Here is an 18,983-nt window from a genome sequence, read left to right as displayed (position 1 = left end):
AAATCCCAGAATCGAAAATTTCAAGCCCAAAAAAATCCTTCGAATTCGATCATCCCCGTCATTTACAAGCCGGAGTACCCCCCCTGGGGTTTGGTAACACATTTTCACAAAGTAGTAACCATAAAAAATACAAGTGGTGAAAAATAATTTTAAAAGGGTAAAGTGTCTTTGTTTCCTTGTTAAAAAATTGTTATAACCTAACATGTACGGAGAGGGATGCTTAATAGAAAAGGAAGGCTTATTTTAAAAAATATATATATTAAACTTCCATAGGGGGGGATATCAAAGAGTTGGGCTTAAAAAAGAAGGGGGCTTTTGCAAAGGAGAGCTTTTACGGTATTTTTACATTATAAATTACTAAAAAAATAAACTACCGTAAAATTCCTTATAAGCGGAGGGGCTTATATCCGGGAATAAAAAAAACGTTTCGAAACAAGCAACGGCAGCGTTGATCGAAATACGTTTTTCAGTAAACAACCCATAATAAAGCAACATTTATCCCTGTTCAGTACTGTGATACGGCAGAGGGGGACTTATAATCGGATGTATTTTTTTTGTTCCCAGGTAGATGAACCTATAACCGGGGGGGCTTATAAGCGGGGGGGGGCTTATAACCGGAATTTTACGGTATCTGATTAGAAGTAATTTTACTTTACAATTTTTATTCGTATGTCTTGTGCCATCAATGAGGGGGGGGGGGGGGGGGTGGAACAGGGGGGTCTGAACCTCCCGCCTCCCGTACGTTTTACTCCCGCTTCCCGTACCTTTTACTCCCGCCTCCCGCCCCTTTCCGTAGCTGTTCTCTCCTGTTTGTTCCATGTCCATTGCGAAATATAATAAAATGTTAAGAAATTTTACTCGTTTTCTCCCGGTTCCCGCCACCTTAAGAATCTCGCTTCCCGCCCTCTCTCCTCCCGCTTCCCGCCCCGTTTCTCCCGGGCTCCCGCCCCCGTGTCCCCCTCCACATCAATTGTTTTCTCAACAAAAGACATCAATTTCACCAGAAGAATACTGTTAATTTTGTCGTCAAAGCAACACTAATACTCAAAATAGAGGGCAAGCCCAGCACATGTACGTGCGTGGCGTTACTCCCAACATGCCATGGTGTGACGCACGTGACGACGACCACTTGAGCCTCAGGGTATGAAAACAATTTTTGGTTACCAAAACACTGACAAACCATAAGCAGAGAAAATAGGACTGCAATAAAATCAAAAAAATTGTCTGGATAATTTTTAGTAGAAACTCTAAAGGATTTCAGTCTAAACCTAAAATTTTATGTACTGCTTCGCCAAAAAATCTAAAATAATTTTCCTTTTTAAAAGCAACGCGACTGTGTTCTATCAGCGAACGAACAGAAAAAAAAGGAAGAACCAATCAGATTCGCGGATTTACAATGGAAAATAACTGTTCGTGGCTTCGTCCTGTAGAAAATTGCTATGGCTAATTATACTAAGGATTCGTGAACGTTTCCTTTCGGTTTACAAGGATGCATAATCGTATACGAATTCGCAGAAACACCAAACTTTTCTAGGATTTCTTTTTCCGGGGGAACTGTTTATTCCAGAGATGAAGCATTTTACACTTTTACTGTTCTGCCGCTTGGGATGTTTACAGCAACTTATATACAGTATTTACAAATGTTTTAAACATTCGCGAATCCAAGGTACATGCAGAGCTATTTCCTAGGCGACGGATGGCGGGAATTTCTTTGCAACAATTTGCTGCCGTGCTAAATACGTTGCGATCAAGCTGCTTATAGAGTTCCAGTTCCAGTATCCAGTCTCTCTGGAACTCTCTTTCGGAAAGTACAGCGGCATTCTCGTCCCCATAGCCCTTTTCGCTTCTTTTAGCCGGCGGGGCCTTCAGCCTTGGCATGAGAAACGAAGGGCTCTGGAGACTCGACGGCGGTCAAACGACAATCTCGAGCCCAGAGTGACCCACGGCTCCGCGATCCGTCAGCGGTTGGTCAGCGGTAGGGTCGCCGGGACTCACTCCGGGAAACTGAATTTTAATTCAGTGTCCTACTGGTCCTCACAGAACAATAGAAATCAACACGGAAGTCTGAAAATCTTCCCCGGAAGTAAACCAAACCGGAAACCCTGGAAAAACATTTTTTGTTTTCCATGGTCAAATGTTCAGATGTATCACCTTAATTTTGTAAAACACCTAAGAACTCGTGATATGGCGCTACATAAATGAAGTATTTTCTAATTCTACCATTTTTGAACTCAAAAGATACCATGAATAAAAAAGGACTTCCTTTAAAAGTCAATTCTGAACGGAGTTTTAAAACAACAATGACGGCGTCACCAAGGACAAGGTCGATTGAAAACTCAATTTATAGTTGACTTACAAATCTCGCTAGAACTACTGTTTTCATTCAAATCTCCGTTACGGTTGAAAAACTGAATATTGCAGACAGTGCTCGATTCAAAGTAATAACTAATAACGCAGAATTTGAACATTACGCGTTGTTGTTTAGCTGAAAAAAAGGAAATTATACAATTGTGTGCACGTGAATTGCGTGAATTGTGTGCACGAGCTGAGTCGCCGAAATGTTAATTATACCTTTTGAATAGCGTTGACCGGTGTGGCCTTAAACGTCTTTATTAATATTACCGCCATTCGACGAGGAAAAAAATATTTGCTCGAGAACGTGCAATCTATCATGAAAAGATGCGCTGTTAGCGAGAAGCCTCTGAAATATACGAAACTTGCCAAACAAAATTTTTTATCAACATACGGCAATAGCTTGTCCGTGCGTTGTGCATTATGTAAATTTCTTCGCCGTCGTCTGCAAAACAACAACTGACACACGCACGCAGTCTTCACAGGCGGAATCCAGGAAGGCAAACAAGATCTTTGATTTAAAACGAATATAGCAGTATGCTCAAGAAAGAGACTAACGGAAATCAAAACACCAGACGCTCTTTTGTTAACTCTCTCTTTTGTTAACTGCAGAACGTTTTTGTTACTTTTGTTGCTTCGATAAACACCAGTTCTGTCGATACTGTGTTAGAAATAGTTCAACTTTCTCGATTTACTTCCGTTCTGGGAAATTTACTTCCGCTTAGACCTGAGAGCATGCGCAATAAAAACCGGAAGACCAAGGTTCTACCTGAAATCGACCTGAAATTGATCTGATCAATTCCAGTTTCCCAGAGTCCGTCCCGTACCGCTGACCGACATAGACGGACTCTGGGCTCGAGATTGGTCAAACGATAGAAATATGTGAAAAACAAGAAAAGTACTTCAAAGATAAGGTTCTTATTTTCACTGTTCAAAGATCGATACTTAACCGGTATTCTGATGGTTTACTAAATTTTTTGGTTGAAATAAATAAATAAATTACAGAAGGCTTTCGACACACGTCTCTTCATAAATATTTCTAAATTTTTTGGAGCTTTACTAAAATAGTTCCGCGTGTTCGAAAACAAGTGAATACTGACTTGTCGGCGCCATTTGTCAAAGCATAAGGTTCGGTTGCAGAGCGTTTAAAAAGTAAAAATACTCTCTTATTCGAGGGAATAGATATATATTTTTACTCAGAAACTATTTTATTTATCCTGGTTCATACTTGCTCTTTAATATAAACGAAATTCCCCGAAATAGAAAGAAGCTGAAAGAAAAACTGCCTGAGACGTTTGACCGCGGTGAATCTGGAGACACAGGATTTCCAGTCCTAGATTCTTGGACTTCCGGACTTTATGTACGCAGTCGTGATGTTTCTATATACTGTGTGAGAGAGTCATAGCGTTTTTTACTTCCGTTCAAGATTTCTTTGTTTGAAACAGAAAATCAAAAAAAAAATTCGAATTTATTAAAAAAATCCTATCAGCTCCAGAGCCCTTTGTTTCTCGTGCCAAGGTCCTACCGGCTAAGAGAATTCAAAAGGGCTACGGAGACGAGAATGGTACAGCCAGCGCAAAGCGCACGATCAAGCGCAAACTGGATCTAAAACAACAACTCCTTTATTCTCTCCCCTCCCCCCACCCCATAGCTCTCGTTTCTTTTGGTCACGTGGTCTGCATAACTACACCAAAAACCAGCAGCTTTGGGGACGAGAATTCGACCTCTTGTACTCCAGCAATAATAGAGTACGCGTCCGAAAAAAATCCATTTAGCTTTTGAGATTAATTGTTGACAAATAACGCAATTATTTTGCTGTTTTATCTCAAGACAAACGCAAAGTGCATTTTTTTAAACGGCCACTAGCAGTCGTGAAATTTAGAAGGATTCACTCATTTTTTCCGTTGATTTTTAGTAACATGCAAACAGCGATCACTGGCGAACATCCACTTTAGCGTTTTCTGTTTGTAATTTTAGTTGCTGATATTTTTGGTAAAGGCTTACAACAGCAGGCTTTATGCATGTGATTGAAAGCTCGTTCCCTCGCCGTTTCTCTTGTACGGGGGGTGGGGAGGGTGGAAAAGAGAGACCCTGGGAACGAGGTGATGTGATCGGTGGCACATGACTTGATTGGCTAGGTTTTAACAAAGGGAGTTATAAGAGAGTTTAAATTGGTTGATTTGATTGGCTGGATTTAAAATTTGCTTTGTTAAAATCTAGCCAATCAAATCATGTGTCCTCAGAGCCTCCTGTTCCTTGATCAATGGCCCCGCCGGTTAAGTGGGACTGAGCGGCCCTGAGGACGAAAATGGGCCATTGAAAAATTCGATAACCAGACCCATTATAATCCCAAAGCTACTATTTTCTGATTAAAAAGGATCTGAGGACGCAAATGTACATGTTAACCAGACACCAGAATGACTAACAATATTTTTCCTTCTGCCGACTTTTATTTGCTTTCAACAGAATGAGAGTCACGGTAAGATGACTCTAAAAAATCGTTATCTGCGACAAGACAAAATCAGCACAGATTATCAAGATTGTGCGAGATTACAAACTATCCTTTGATATGTGATATGAAAATTAAACCAGCCATAAACATCTGTCCCTTAAAAAGACCGCTAAGCATTAATTTATTTCTGAACAGCAGCTAGTTTTACCTCAAAACTGCATCAAAGGCCTGAAAACAAACAATCGAATCAAGTAAAAAGCATCTTTTCTCTGGAGTAAACTGTATTTTAACAATAAAGAGCCCATCTGGAGAGTTCAAATTGGAGATTTTACCTGATTAATCGCCATGATAAAACCAACTTTATTTTGACAGATTTCTTGTATTTTTGCATGAAAACCTGGCATAATGGCAAAAAAAAAAAATGTTTTTTGTCCTGATTCCTATAAAAAAAGAGAGCGGGCTGGCGTTTTTTGGTTATTTTTCATTTATTATTTTGTTGTGTTCCTTACTTGTATTGTTCGAATATCGATGTTTTTTCCTCCATCGTAAAATTTCCAGAAGCGAGCTTTAAAAATAAACCGCAGACAAAAGCCATGTCTTACACAATTTAACTAACGTACGTTTAACTACGTGCATGGTGAAAGTATAACGCCTGTTGGTTTTTGTCCGTTCCAACTTTTTCAATAACAAATAATAAAAAAGAGAGGCGGCCCCAAAAATGATGCGGGCGGGGAAGAGAAACATTTGTATTTTTTTTTTCTTACTTGGCCTTATTTTGCCTCATCTTAAATGTGTTAATATTCGGCATTTGCTTGCAATTATCGCCTCGGCGTCCTCTAGGGACTTCTACGTCACACTATGATATTTTTAAAAGCCTTGTCGCCTCTCGCGCTTGTCACTCGACACAACCAGTTTTGAGCTCATATTGCCGAGCTTAATTTTGTAGTATGGGTGACAAGCCCGGGGGGGGGGGGGAAGGGGGGACTCCCATATGAAAGTGACGGGGGTGCTCGTCGTCTCACTTAGGGGTGTAAATTTCGGATTTTTGGTCTCGCTTAGGGTGTTTCGAGCAAAACGCCAATATTTTTTAGCCATAATGGGCTCGTTTAGGGTAACACACGAAGAAATATAGAAATATAAATTCTATTCTTAGCTTTTTAGTATCTTTTAGGGGTCAAGAAAGGCTTGATCCACACCCAGATTGGTCTCTTTTAGGGGTTCTTTTCAAAATTTCCCTCTGGGATATCAGGGATGTTTGTTTTTGTTTACTTGCGCTCGCTGGCTTTTTGCGTTATGACGAGTTAAGTCGTCTTAGGTGGTCCGATATTTCCTTTTTTGAGGACCATATTGCGCTCTTCGTTTGTAAAAGCAAAACTGATCAGTTTAGTCACCGCTAAAACTGGTACCTTCTACACCTTATTGTACGTCCATTTCAGATCTCTTTTGCTAATTGCTTTTTCTTTTGTAACACCGTCGTGCTATTTCCAATCCATCATAATTTTTATCACCTTTTATATGGCTGCTAATGGGCTTTCTTTCCAGACTAATTATACATTCCGTCCCTTTCAGTTTGGCTGGCCGCCAAATAACCTGCCTTTTACCTTATTTCTTTTCACTCTATTTGAATATCGAATTGAATCGAAATCGAGTGTCTAATTCTAATTCAAGAAAGTTTACGCTTTAGGTGAATGAAATTCCTGGAGCGAAAACTGTAGCGATATATGCCAATTAAAAACCGTAGTATGTTTCGATCCGGGCGATTACGTAAATATTCGCTTAGATTAAAAACAAAATAATTCCTATTTATCGAAATTATATTATAGATGTGATGCTAAACCTGGCTTTTATATACAAATAGTAAATGTCTCCAAGTACATGAATATATTATATCAGACTTTCTGAAGAACATGATTGCGCCTGCTATTTCCAATATATTTATACAATGTTTATGATAATCACATTTTATGTGGCTTCTAATGGGTTTTCTGTCCATTGAGACTACTATAGTCCGTATATAATAACCTGTCTTTTCACTTTATTTGAATATCCAATTGATTGAGATTGAGTATCCAATTCTAATTACAGAACGTATGCGCTTTAGGTGAAAAAGCTTCCTAGTGCGAAAATGCATTGACAAATGCCAATTCAAAAAAACGTGGTTCGATCTGCACGATTACTTATTGAAAAAAAGCTTTCCCCTTTAAAAATTACCTCTTTCTCTCGCAATTATATTTTGAATTTAACGCCAAGCCCGGCTTTTAGGTATAAATAACAAATATCACTAAGTATTAGTATTATATCAGATCAGAATTTCCGAAGAACATATTTGCGTTTCCTTTTAGTATCATTTTTAAACTGTGTTCTTTTCATTTGCGACGTTTACGTTTTTAGCAGATATTAGGCTCATACAAACAGAAAATTAAGAAACTAACCTAATCATTTAGTTTTTATGTTATAGCTTCGATGCAAAGCACACAATTTTAACTTTAAGAGGGCGTCTTTCTTAGAAACACCCACTCAATTTCGCGTAAAAAATAATTTTGCCTGAAACTCTGTCAACTGAAAGACGTTACCGAGGTAAGAACTAAAACAGATTTGGTTTGATTTGAAATGATATTCTGGCCGCGTTAGGAGCCATAAAATATTTTCCCTTGTCAGCCCCCGTCACAACGTCTCGAAAATTGAAAAATAGGCACTTTTCGTAACACTGTAAAATATTTCTTTCGCATTATTTAGCCGCAAATTTTATATCAACTTGCTCATAAACCTTTCTAGTTTTCCAAGAAAGTCACAATTTGCCTCTCAATTCTCCTGAAAAGACAAAATGGAGCGTAATATGACCACTACAAATCGCCTTCGAGCGAAGGCTGTAAATTGGCTTCGATTTAGAGGCTATTTTTTAAATTTTGGGACCAACCTAATACTTCTAGCCTATACAGCCGACTAGAGTAGTAGTTAATCTGCAAATATGTGCAAAATCCCATGTACGTTTTCAGTATTTCAAAAGTTGTGACCGTTTTTATCAGCACATGTACCAGCATTTTCGATTTTTCAGCCTATATTGAAATCGAACTCTCTCGAGCAGATTTTGACACACATGCAGCCTACCTGCTTCTCATCTCGGTTTATGTCCAACGTTAGACGGTTAACAATCCCCAGATTGCTAAATTCCATAATAACTCCAGCAAATTGGTAGGTATTGCCTTCAAAACTTGAGCACCACGGCATCTATCGAGTCCCTTGTTGGCGAGCGAAAGCCTGAATCCAAGGCTACATTTCGCACTAAATAGCCCATTGAACACCGTTTCAGAGCCGTTTTTCTTCAAGAATCAGTCAAAAAACTCCGAGATGGTATTCAGAGAAATAGCCGCGATTTGAGGTCTGAATTCCGAAGAAACATCACCATTTACAGCGTACATCTCGACAATATCGAACTTTGTGCTGCTTCCGCAGAGGTCCGCATAAATGGAGGACCGCTGATCGCTGTGCCAACAAGGAATGTCACTATAATTTTTTTAAATCAAAATTTGGAAAGCATGCGCAATTTCGAGTTTTAAAGAAATCAATCCTATAAATAAATATATTTTAAAAGCGAAGCCTCGAGCCAAACGGCCCATACTGTCACAGCTTATCCCGGTTTCGATAGCATTAACGGCTAAAATTTTCTACTCCCTCCTAGATGGAATGCTAGTCCATCGCAGTCCCCCCCCCCCCCCCCCCAGAGTTATTTTGCCGGTAACCATTTATACACCCGGGTGGGTAGAGGCGCTATGAGAGAAAATTGACTTGCTAAAGAACACAATACAGCAACGCTGGCCAAAATCGAACCGCGGACAGTTCGATCTGGAGTCCGGCCGACTGTAATATATAGCATTTTGAATTTCGGAGTTCACGCCACACAAGACCTAAGATGGCCGCCAGAAGGCTGTCACGTTTTCTTAAAAAAAAATCCTCATCTTGCCATTTTTAATACTCTGGACACTTGAGCGTTGAGGTTTTGCGGGAAGAGTTTATTTGAATGTTTACTTTTTCGTGAGGGTGATCGGATTTGTAGCAGAATTTAATGCCAGTCACATTCTGTGCTCTTCAATTTGCGTGAAAAATTTGACGGATAACTAGAGTACAGAATAATGTACAGATCTGAGACTTGGACAAGTAACGGTAGTTTATCTAGCAGTTTTCTATAACCTGCAATATTTTTTTTTTACTTAATAGTTTTGGTTTTATTTTTGGCGGCGTGACAGTGAAAACCACTTATAGGATGTAGTATTCTTAGCCTGCCTGCCTTTTGATGAGAGGGATGAGAGGACTTAATAAAACGTAGAACGTAATATAAGCACAGCTATGTCAAGGCATGGAGCTAAGACTACTCAACGACTGTCTGTTACTCTTACGGGATGTTTAACATGGTTTAGTCAGAAACACATTCACGAATCATATCCGTCCCCTTGTCTATCAGAAGTTGCTTTTTTTTCTTTATTGATTTTACATGAATCTCAAAGTGGCTACAGGTGGCTTTCAGCATGACCACATTGAATTTTTGAAGCGTGTTGCTGTGGTAACGTTCACAGAGGTCATACGTGTCGTAGCAGATGGGATGCGAGACGTTGATTTCTCTATTAACCTCATCTACCAGAACTTGTCTGTCGGAATTTTCCTGGAGGCATTGGACATCTTCCTCGTCATCGGGTGACATTCCGACCACACCCTGATCCTTGCGACGTTTTGCTGTTAGTCGGGAGAAAAGGCGCTGGATTTGGTTCTTCGTCAGCCACTCTGTTCTTGTAAACATACGTTCATTGTCTTCATTTTTGGCATTTCGCATGTCTACTGCAACTTGGGAAGGGCATAGGCGTACGGGCAATTTTTGCCAGGGGGGCGGTGAGACATTTGCCCAAAAAGATTCTCGCAAGTTCCATGCCCAAATTTTTACGAAACAGTCTAGAAGAAACAAAGTTCATTCGAAGCACTAACATAGGCTTTCAAATGAAGTGAAAAATTCTTATATAAGAATCTATCATTTGAGCTCATACAGCACGTTAAAAGAAATAGCTGTCTCTACCATTTCGACGGCCGAAGATATCAACCATACAATCCATGTCATTGTTGACTACAGAGTTAGAACATGCCCATTAAATGCTAATAAGTGCGATGGCAAGTAATAATTTAGGCCAAATAAAATAAAAAAAAACAAATGTTTCTCGTCCCGATTTCTATTAAAAAGGAGAGCGGCCGGGCGCATTTTTTTTATTTTTTAATTATTTATTATTTTGTTGTATTCCATACCTGTGTTGTTCGAATATGTGAATATTGATGTAGAAGTAGTAAACTTGTATTAAGTGTCAATCGCTCTAGCGCTTTAAACACCTATTGGTGACACTAATGTTTTTTCCTCCATCGTCAAATTCTCCAGGCCAGAAGCGAACTTCCAAAATAAACCCTGCAAGGTAATTGACCTATCCAGTACGGACCTAGTGTAACAAGTATTTAAAGTTTTGGGCCTTAGTTTGTATTAAGGTCGCGGGGGATACCAACAGCATGAATAAATTCATGAAGAGAAATTTTGCTTGACCTGCATCTTTTAAAACGCTTATTTCTCAGCTGTTATGGGTGCGATTAAGCTCCAATTTTACAGAGACATAAAGAAATGATGAAAGATTGTGAATGTCATCTTTTATTTGGTAGATTGCATTTAACGGCGATGTAATAGCCTCGTTAGTGCCAAATTGGGAAAAACATGATTTTGTGGCAGAGTTTGTGGAACGAGTAGGAGACAGCACACTGTGATCTTGTCAAAAACTAATCAGTCAATACCTCTAGAGTGTCATAACAAAAGCGGATTTTTTAATTGAAAGTTTGCCAGCAAGTTATGGCGGTTTAAGTGCGCAAATTTGAATTTAATGTCTTCTACCTCTTTCTAAAAGCGCTCTTTTAAAATTCCGCTTTTGTTATGACACACTACAGTATTCATAGTTTACCTATCTGCAGTGGCAAGTCATGAAGTTATGTATCCGTGCTGTATTCTCTGCCAAAAATTGTCGGAAAAGTCAAACTTTGAGATTTCCGAGGTGTCCCGACCTAAATACGATCATTTTGCCAAGGAGAGATGTAATTATGGTAATTATATTCCACGCTTTTATGGTGAGAACAATGCGTTTTTATAAAGGACACGATTGTTTATGCCGAATAGTTTTTGTGTTTACTCTGAGTTGCAGAAATATTCAAATTAAATGAATTAAAATAAGCTCAAAGACTTCCTAATCTTTGAACGTATATCGCTAAGTGTTGTTTTAAATTGGTTAAAATATCAAAGAAACAGGAATTTTTTACAAATCACGCGCACCGCCCATATTTTTGTCCAGTCATAAATATCTCGTAAAGTTGTCGATGTCAGTCGTTGTACTTCGTGCATACGCTTTAAATAAATGCATAATGATGAGCCTAAGGTGTCCCCCGCGACCTTAAACGCAGACAAAAGCCATGTCTTACTCCGTACAAAGTGAAAGTAAACATTGTTGGTTTTTGTTCGTTCTAATTTTTCCAAAAATAAAAAAGAGAGGCGGCCCCAAAAAATGAAGCGGGCGGGGACGAGAAACACTTGTTTTGTTTTTGTTTTTTAATTGGCCATACTGACACGTTGTCGCCCCATCACATGCGGCGGAGGTAAGTTTTCAATCTGCGCAACGCACTGAATGATCGTTCTGCAGAACACGATGTAGCAGGTATCACTCACGGATATGAAAAACGTAAGGAAACTCTGAAAACTTATCAAATAGATCATTCTCTTGCATTTCTGAAACAGACATGTAGCCTAATCCGCACACACGACGAAAATCGCGCACATTTTCTGCTCGGCTTCCAGAATGTCTCCGTCGATTTTATAAAATTTAGTAACACAGAGAAGCTTTCTATATCAGGTGTTTAACTGTGACAGATATTTGCAGTACAGTGCCCAAAGTAAAAAATTAAAAAATGTATATATATATCAAAAATGATCCCTTAAAATAGAAAATATCTATCTTTCGAAAAAAAAAACTTCTTTAAAAACTGGCTTTGCCCAAATTTCTCTTGCTGCCCAAAAAATCTGAGTAGCCCAAAATTTGAGGGGGCTGCAGCCCTCCCTGCCCCCCCCCCCCCCGGCCTGTACACCTATGGGAAAGGATCCGCCTTTCGCCAAGTTCTTTATACTCCTAGTGTAAACCGTGCCGTAAGGTATTCTTTAACCTGCGATTCTAAAGTTGCTCCTCGGTTTGCTTAGGGTCCATCCTGTTTGTATAGGATTGATTTATTTAAAATCGAAATGCGTGTTTCAAATTTTGATTTAAAAAAATTATATATTGTAGTAAGGGACGGACCATTATTTTCTTGGGAGGGGGGATGAAAAATCTTCCTCTGCAAACTTTTTTTTTTAGTTTACGCACCTCTGCAAACATTTTTTTTCGAAATCTTACTATTTTTTGTTATATCGTGTTTGCAAAAATTTATTTTGTCTTTCAGGCCTTGCAAAAATTTTTTTTCAATATTTTTCATCTCCCCCCTCCAAAAAAATAATGGTCCGAACATTGCCTTGTTGGCACAAGCGATCAGGACTCCCCATTTTCGGACCTCTGCGGAGAGCTCATATCGATATTGTCGAGTGTACGCTGTAAATGGTGATGTTTCTTCGGTTCAACCTCAATCGCGGCTATGTTCTCTATACAGTCTTGGGTGTCTTTTGACTGATTCTTGAAGAAAAACGGCTCTGAAACGGTGTTCAATGGGCTATTTAGTACGAAATGTAGCCTTGGATTCAGGCTTTCGCTCGCCAACAAGGGACTCGATAGATGCTGTGGTGCTCAAGTTTTGAAGGCAATACCTACCAATTTGCTGGAGTTATTATGGAATTTAGCAATCTGGGGATTGTTAAGCGTCTAACGTTGGACATAAACCGAGATGAGAAGCAGGTAGGCTGCATGTGTGTCAAAATCTGCTCGAGAGAGTTCGATTTCAATATAGGCTAAAAAATCGAAAATGCTGGTACATGTGCTGATAAAAACGGTCACAACTTTTGAAATATTGAAAACGTACATGGGATTTTGCACATATTTGCAGATTAACGACTACTCTAGTCGGCTGTATAGGCTAGAAGTATTAGGTTGGTCCCAAAATTTAAAAAATAGCCTCTAAATCGAAGCCAATTTACAGCCTTCGCTCGAAGGCGATTTGTAGTGGTCATATTACGCTCCATTTTGTCTTTTCAGGAGAATTGAGAGGCAAATTGTGACTTTCTTGGAAAACTAGAAAGGTTTATGAGCAAGTTGATATAAAATTTGCGGCTAAATAATGCGAAAGAAATATTTTACAGTGTTACGAAAAGTGCCTATTTTTCAATTTTCGAGACGTTGTGACGGGGGCTGACAAGAGAAAATATTTTATGGCTCCTAACGCGGCCAGAATATCATTTCAAATCAAACAAATCTGTTTTAGTTCTAACCTCGGTAAAGTCTTTCAGTTGACAGAGTTTCAGGCAAAATTATTTTTACGCAAAATTGAGTGGGTGTTTCTAAGAAAGACGCCCTCTTAAAAAGCTTACTTATTAAAAAAGACCGTTTTTTATTTGATTTATCATGAAGGAAAAGGCATGATAAAGAATTCCGTCAAAAACCCCCGCTGAACACAAGATTAAATAAACAAAAAACCAAACTGTCCATAATACTAATTTATTCATAACGGGCTTTTAGAACAAGTGTGATAACATCAGACATACAAACGGATTCAATCTCCGACTGATTGACATCGAGACTCCAAGCTGCCATATTGAACTGAAAGTAAAAAAGCTACAGAGAAAAAATTCGTGGAGGTTTAAAACATGCCGAAGAACATCTCTGGAGAAAACATCGAAGACCACTTCGCCAGCTTCGCAAAGATTTTGGAAACGCGCTCGACTGGTGTAGCCATTGTCGAAATTTCGTTTTTCCTACTCATCAACGTTGCAACCTTATTCGGAAATCTTCTCCTCTGCGCTGTTTTGCTGAAGAATTTATCTTTTCGTAGCATTACAAACATACTAATACTGGCGCTTTCCGTGGCTGATATTCTAATGGGAGCAATTTGTATGCCTCTTACATGTGGCGCACTTGTTCAAGGAAAATGGATTTACGGTGACTTTGCGTGCCAACTTCAATGTTTTTTCATCTACTTTTTGGCTTTCGTATCGCTTCAGACGATCGTTTTGACATCGCTCAACAGATTTTACCGGGTCGTGAAACCGGCCAAGTACAGACGCCTTTTCACAGTGAAAAAGACAGTTGGAGCGCTGATTGCTCTATGGTTGTCAAGCGCAATTATTTTAGCTGTTCCACTGACGACTGGGGCTTTCAGCGCGACATTTAATCCAGCAAAAGCGGCTTGTGTCATTTTTAGGAAGGGCGCAGCTATGGAGCACAATAGCTACCCAGCTATATTGAGAGGGCTGTTGTTGTTATTTTTTGCCGTTATTCCCTCGGTTGTAATATTCACTTGTTATTTCAAAATTTTCCGTGCGGTTGGGGAGCATTTTACGCGAGTCGCGCCGAGTCTAAATGTGCAAAGCGCAAGATTAAGACTAAAATCCCGAGTAAATTCCCAAGAAATGCGCACAACAATAACTCTTTTTGCCATAGTCGTAATGTTCGTCTTAAGCTGGCTACCAGTTTTTGTCATCGAGATTATTCAAGCATTCGCAATTGATTGGTGGAAAATCCCCCGTGAAGTTCAACTGCTATGGACATTTTTTGGCAGTTTCAGTAGCGCGGCTAATCCCCTAGTTTACGGCTTCGCTAATTCTTCTTATCGCAGAGAATACAGAAGGCTATTAACATTAAAATGGAAAAGGAAGAGCGGAGATAGGAGAGACATCGAAGGCAGCAGAACACCTTCGGTCGTGATGGCAACCTTAAATCTTCCCTCCTGAATTTGTGGCTTTTTGCAAGTGAAAGACATCTGGTCTAACGTGAGAAATTTGCAAGTGTTAATTTCTCTTTTGTATTAAGAGATACTGGAAAAAATACATTTAAACAGACTTGCAGTGTAAACATTGAAAGTTACCCTTACGAATCGCGATTGAAAACTTTGTTAACTAGACTCTTCTTTTTTTGTACACGAATTTCTATTTCAGTTAGAAATAAGGATGAACGCCCATTTATTGCGTTAAGTCTAATTTTTCTAATGCACTTAAAAATACAGTGGTTTTTTCAGTTAATCAATATTCTGTAATTCATTCAGACTGAACACGTTCGTGACACTTTCTTGTCAGGCGAATACAATGTTCGTTCCTTATTCCGGTTGAATGTGAACAAAGATCGATTGTCGTCCATTCATACTGAATTTGCATTTTAATTTTTAACGACAGGTAGGAAAATAATTGAAAGTTCTTTCACAATGTCAGTGCTGATGCATGTTCTTAGCACTTTCATAAAATTGTGGCGAGTTTTTAGCCTCACCTTTCTAATAATTACCATAAACAACTTTATTGGGTAAAAACACACGTACCGGTATCCCGCCAGTGCGCGTCGGCTTTATTGTGGTACCCAGGTAGTTTACATTGTAGCCCGTAGCTAAGAATCCACAAAAAAATAAAACGTCGTTTAAAATTTTCAATTTCAAAATTAAAAGGTTGTGTACAAAATAAATTGTTTGATACAAGCAATAGAAGATTTTTTTCTTGGAAAAATGTATGCCAGAAAAAGTCTTTCTCCACGGTAAATAATTATCTTCAATCCCAATCTCGAAATGTTAATCTCCTTACTTTTCTTCATGCATTTCTTTTAAAGTTGATTATGAGATTTTGGTTGGAAATCAAGAACTGTTTGCAGTTGATGATTTCTCTTTATCCTTATACCCTATAAGAAGCAATAAAATGATGTTTATAGTTATCGGTAATTGAATACCCCCCCCCCCCCCCCTCCGCCGGAGTTAAATAGTTGTTCTCAGCTCAAATTTATAACACCATTACAGTGCAATCGCGATTTCTTTACCATTTGTCGAATGTTGACAAGTTTCACTTAATAAAACGAACCGTCTGAAAATGAGTGTTTACTAAAAGAGTTACAACGAATAACTTCTCAAAATATTCTCTCCGAATCATATTTAACATCTGTTGTACGTTCTGTCAGAAATATTTTAAGCCACAAGGCAATGTTTAAAAATCCGTCAACTGTTTCAAAGTGTCCGTTGTCCTTTTTTGGAGTTTAGCTATTGTGCAATGCGTGAAGTGCGGCAGGGACCATCAGTTCCAGATATCCCTTTTAGAGAGACGTTTGTCTTAGTTAGGTGTCGTATATTTTCAGCGGTTTTGTGTGCGCGCATGCACGTGGTTTTGTGTGCAGGTTTTGTGTTAAAAAAAAATATTTACCTACGGTAAATAATTTTTGTTAACATCTTTAGTCCCAAACTCTAAAAATAATTTTTTTTAATGTTAGTTGTGAGAACTTGGTAGGAAATTAACTTTATGTGATCTCAGAGTCGTTCCCAGTCGCTTCTGAGACGGATTTGACTGGATTTGACTAGAAAACATTGGATCAAGGGAAGGCAATTTTCACCATGAAATCATTTCTCCCCAGTCTTTCATCTCCTTTGAGGAACAAATAAGTAGGGACTGGGAACGAATCTGATGTGATCCGGATTGAAAATGATGAGTTTTCTTTATATTCATACTGTATAATAAGCAATAAATAAAATGTTTATAACTCTTGGTAATTGAATAGTTTTAAAATAGTTGTTCTCAGGCGCTGGAATTCCGGTTGCTCGAAGTTAAAAGGGAAATGAATGAATAGACCTGGCGGTCGACTACATTACCAAAGGCAACCCTGGCATCAAACTAAGCACTTCTGACCTGAAAAGACTTTTCCTATTTGCCACCGCTGAAACCCATTTCATTTTCAAAGGCACGTATCACGATCAGGTTGATGGTTTAGCTATGGATTGCCCCCGTAGCTCCCGTTCTTGTTAATCTTTTCATGGGTCACCACGAGAAAATCTGGTTAGAACAGTATAAGGATTCCCAGGTTTTATTCTACCGTTGTTATGTGGACGACACTTTTTACCTTTTCAACTCGGAACGGGATGCTGACCTTTTCTTTAATTTCATTAACAATCAACATCCTGATATACTATTTCTATGTAGAGATGGAGAGTAACCACGTTCTTCCTTTTCTTGATATGTGCTATTGAACAACAAATCCCCACAATTCCCTGTCACCACCGTATACCGCAAAAAGACCTTCACGGGCTTGCATGCTTACCAATTTAAGCTTTACACCCCTTTGCTACGAAATGGGGCTTGTTAAAACGCTCATTGACAGGACCTTCAAGAAATGAGATTAATGTAGTAAATACCCATTTGAAAATTATACAGGGAACTCTATAAAACAGACAACGGGGAAGCAGCACCAACAGTCGAGTTATTTTAACTAGAAACGGTTTTTCTAAAGTGAGAGAGAAGTGACGCATTCTACATGCATGCCATTCTCGTTTCAAGAGCTGCCTGTCCCTCTTTGTCAGCGGGACCTTGTTGTTTGCGAAAAAGGGATATTTGTAATGGTCTTATAACCAGCACAGCAGATGATGTCGAGAGAATTCGTAAGCTGCGTGCTTTTTACCCTCATAAAGTTAAACTAATGAGAACGCTTTTTAGACTGTCACTTGATCAGTTATTTATTATAAATGTATTGTTAATGGTCACTATATACATAAACAAGGTAATCATTGAGTGGAGTAAAACAACGTGATTTTCGGGTGTTGTCAACGGCGTTTTGTAAGCTACGAGTGTAATAGTAAAACAGTTACAATAAAAAAGAGTAAAAAGGGTTCTCATCAAGAGAACATTTGCAGTATAAAATAGTATCAAAGCAAACAACTTGACCGCTCGCTATGTTCAAAGCAAATTAAAAGATGCATAGACCTTATGCAAAAACGGTTGCCATTCATTTCTGTTGTTTGGTCAAGTTTCTTAACACGCTGATGGTGGCACTTAAATATATGTGAAATATTATGCTATTCTGAGATGTTTCAGTGTTTTGGGTTAAATGGCTGCAAAGTTATGACCCATTAAAATTTAAAAGATTTGTATGGAAAAAGTCACCCTGGCCTGCCTAGCCTCATTTTCATGTTTTTGGCAATATAAATGCCCCTGTAACTTCCCATTAGATAAAGGAATACTCTTTAAACTTCATACACTGATTTACTTTGACTTTATCTTTAAGTTAGAAAATTAACAGCCGCCATATTTGGGTCTATAAATAATATCAAAAATATCTTGTTATTGATTATATTCTATTTTCTGTTATGGTTAAACTACAATAAATGCTCTATAACCCCACCCCTCCTCCACAAAATTTCTTTCAAGATTTATGATTGAGGGCTTTTTAAAGCAGCTACGACATGGTGATTTCGCAGATTTTTGGTCTAGACTGTTCTGAAATTAGTGGTAGAAAGATATAACCTTAATTTGTGTATAGAAATTAAGCTAGGGCTATAAATATCGATATTTTGAAGACGCGCGGAAACAACTTAAAAAGCCTTAATGTTTCAAGTTGCAATCTATTTCCATCCGAGCCATCCGCAGCCAAAGACGCTCGTTAACAGATTTAGTGCTCTAATAAAGAAATTGTTAATGAAAATGGACTATTATTTTTTTAGGTTTCCTGCGACACAAATATAAATTTTGGCTACTCAAGAATCTGGTAAAATCCGTGACAAAAACCCTTTAAAGATAGGAGCTCATTGGAAGGGGACTTCTGTAAATCAAATATCTGATGGCATAATGAAGTGCTTTAAAAGGGCGTTAATCATGTTTCTAGAGCTTTTACGTCACTTAAACTAGTTAAGTACTCGGATAAAAGTTGCCATATTATAGGGGACATTGAGGCTTGGTCCCTTACGAGGACTCTTTTATTTACACCTCTACATGCGGTCTCAGAAGTAACCCCTTGTGTGAGGCTGGACTGTCTGTTGGATTGGCCAAACGTATTTAATGTTTGGCTATCTATCTGTTTCAACCAAATTAAACTTTTCTAATTTCAGCACAGAAATGAACTATCTAGATTACTAAAAAAGCCTAAGAGAGGTTTATGAATTTAGTATTAACTTCGCAAGGCTGAGTAATTCAACCGGCTTCCAGTATTGAACTAAATTGTCTATTCCTTCTCTATTTGATGTTTAT

The 18,983-nt window shown here is 38.6% G+C and overlaps 2 protein-coding genes and 1 pseudogene across 4 annotated transcripts in view; 1 reads left to right on the top strand and 2 right to left on the bottom strand.

Annotated features, from left to right (window-relative positions):
- Positions 1-18,983, bottom strand: part of LOC144664840 (uncharacterized) — a 181,182-nt pseudogene that overhangs the window by 151,877 nt on the left and 10,322 nt on the right. The gene's annotated exons all lie outside the window — the stretch shown is intronic.
- LOC144664753 (octopamine receptor beta-1R-like) lies at positions 13,570-16,207 on the top strand. The gene is made up of 2 exons (XM_078525959.1): positions 13,570-15,326; positions 15,360-16,207. The coding sequence occupies exon 1, from the start codon at positions 13,653-13,655 to the stop codon at positions 14,733-14,735; it is 1,083 nt and encodes a 360-aa protein (XP_078382085.1). The 5' UTR covers positions 13,570-13,652; the 3' UTR covers positions 14,736-15,326; positions 15,360-16,207.
- Positions 17,803-18,983, bottom strand: part of LOC144664765 (methyltransferase HEMK2-like) — a 206,513-nt gene continuing 205,332 nt past the window's right edge. For both annotated transcript variants that reach the window (XR_013572846.1, XR_013572847.1), the window contains exon 4: positions 17,803-17,815. The gene's annotated coding sequence lies outside the window, so the exon portion shown is untranslated. The remainder of the gene's footprint in view (positions 17,816-18,983) is intronic.

This window comes from Oculina patagonica, chromosome 9, assembly GCF_052425735.1.
Source record: "Oculina patagonica isolate OP01 chromosome 9, crgOcupat, whole genome shotgun sequence".
Classification (NCBI taxonomy): domain Eukaryota; kingdom Metazoa; phylum Cnidaria; class Anthozoa; order Scleractinia; family Oculinidae; genus Oculina; species Oculina patagonica.
Note: the sequence above shows the minus strand (reverse complement) of the source record. Positions and strands in the feature narration are given on the sequence as shown.

Coding starts and splice junctions, on each gene's coding strand:
- LOC144664753 (XM_078525959.1), top strand. CDS start 13,653: ATGCCGAAGAACATCTCTGGAGAAAACATCGAAGACCACTTCGCCAGC.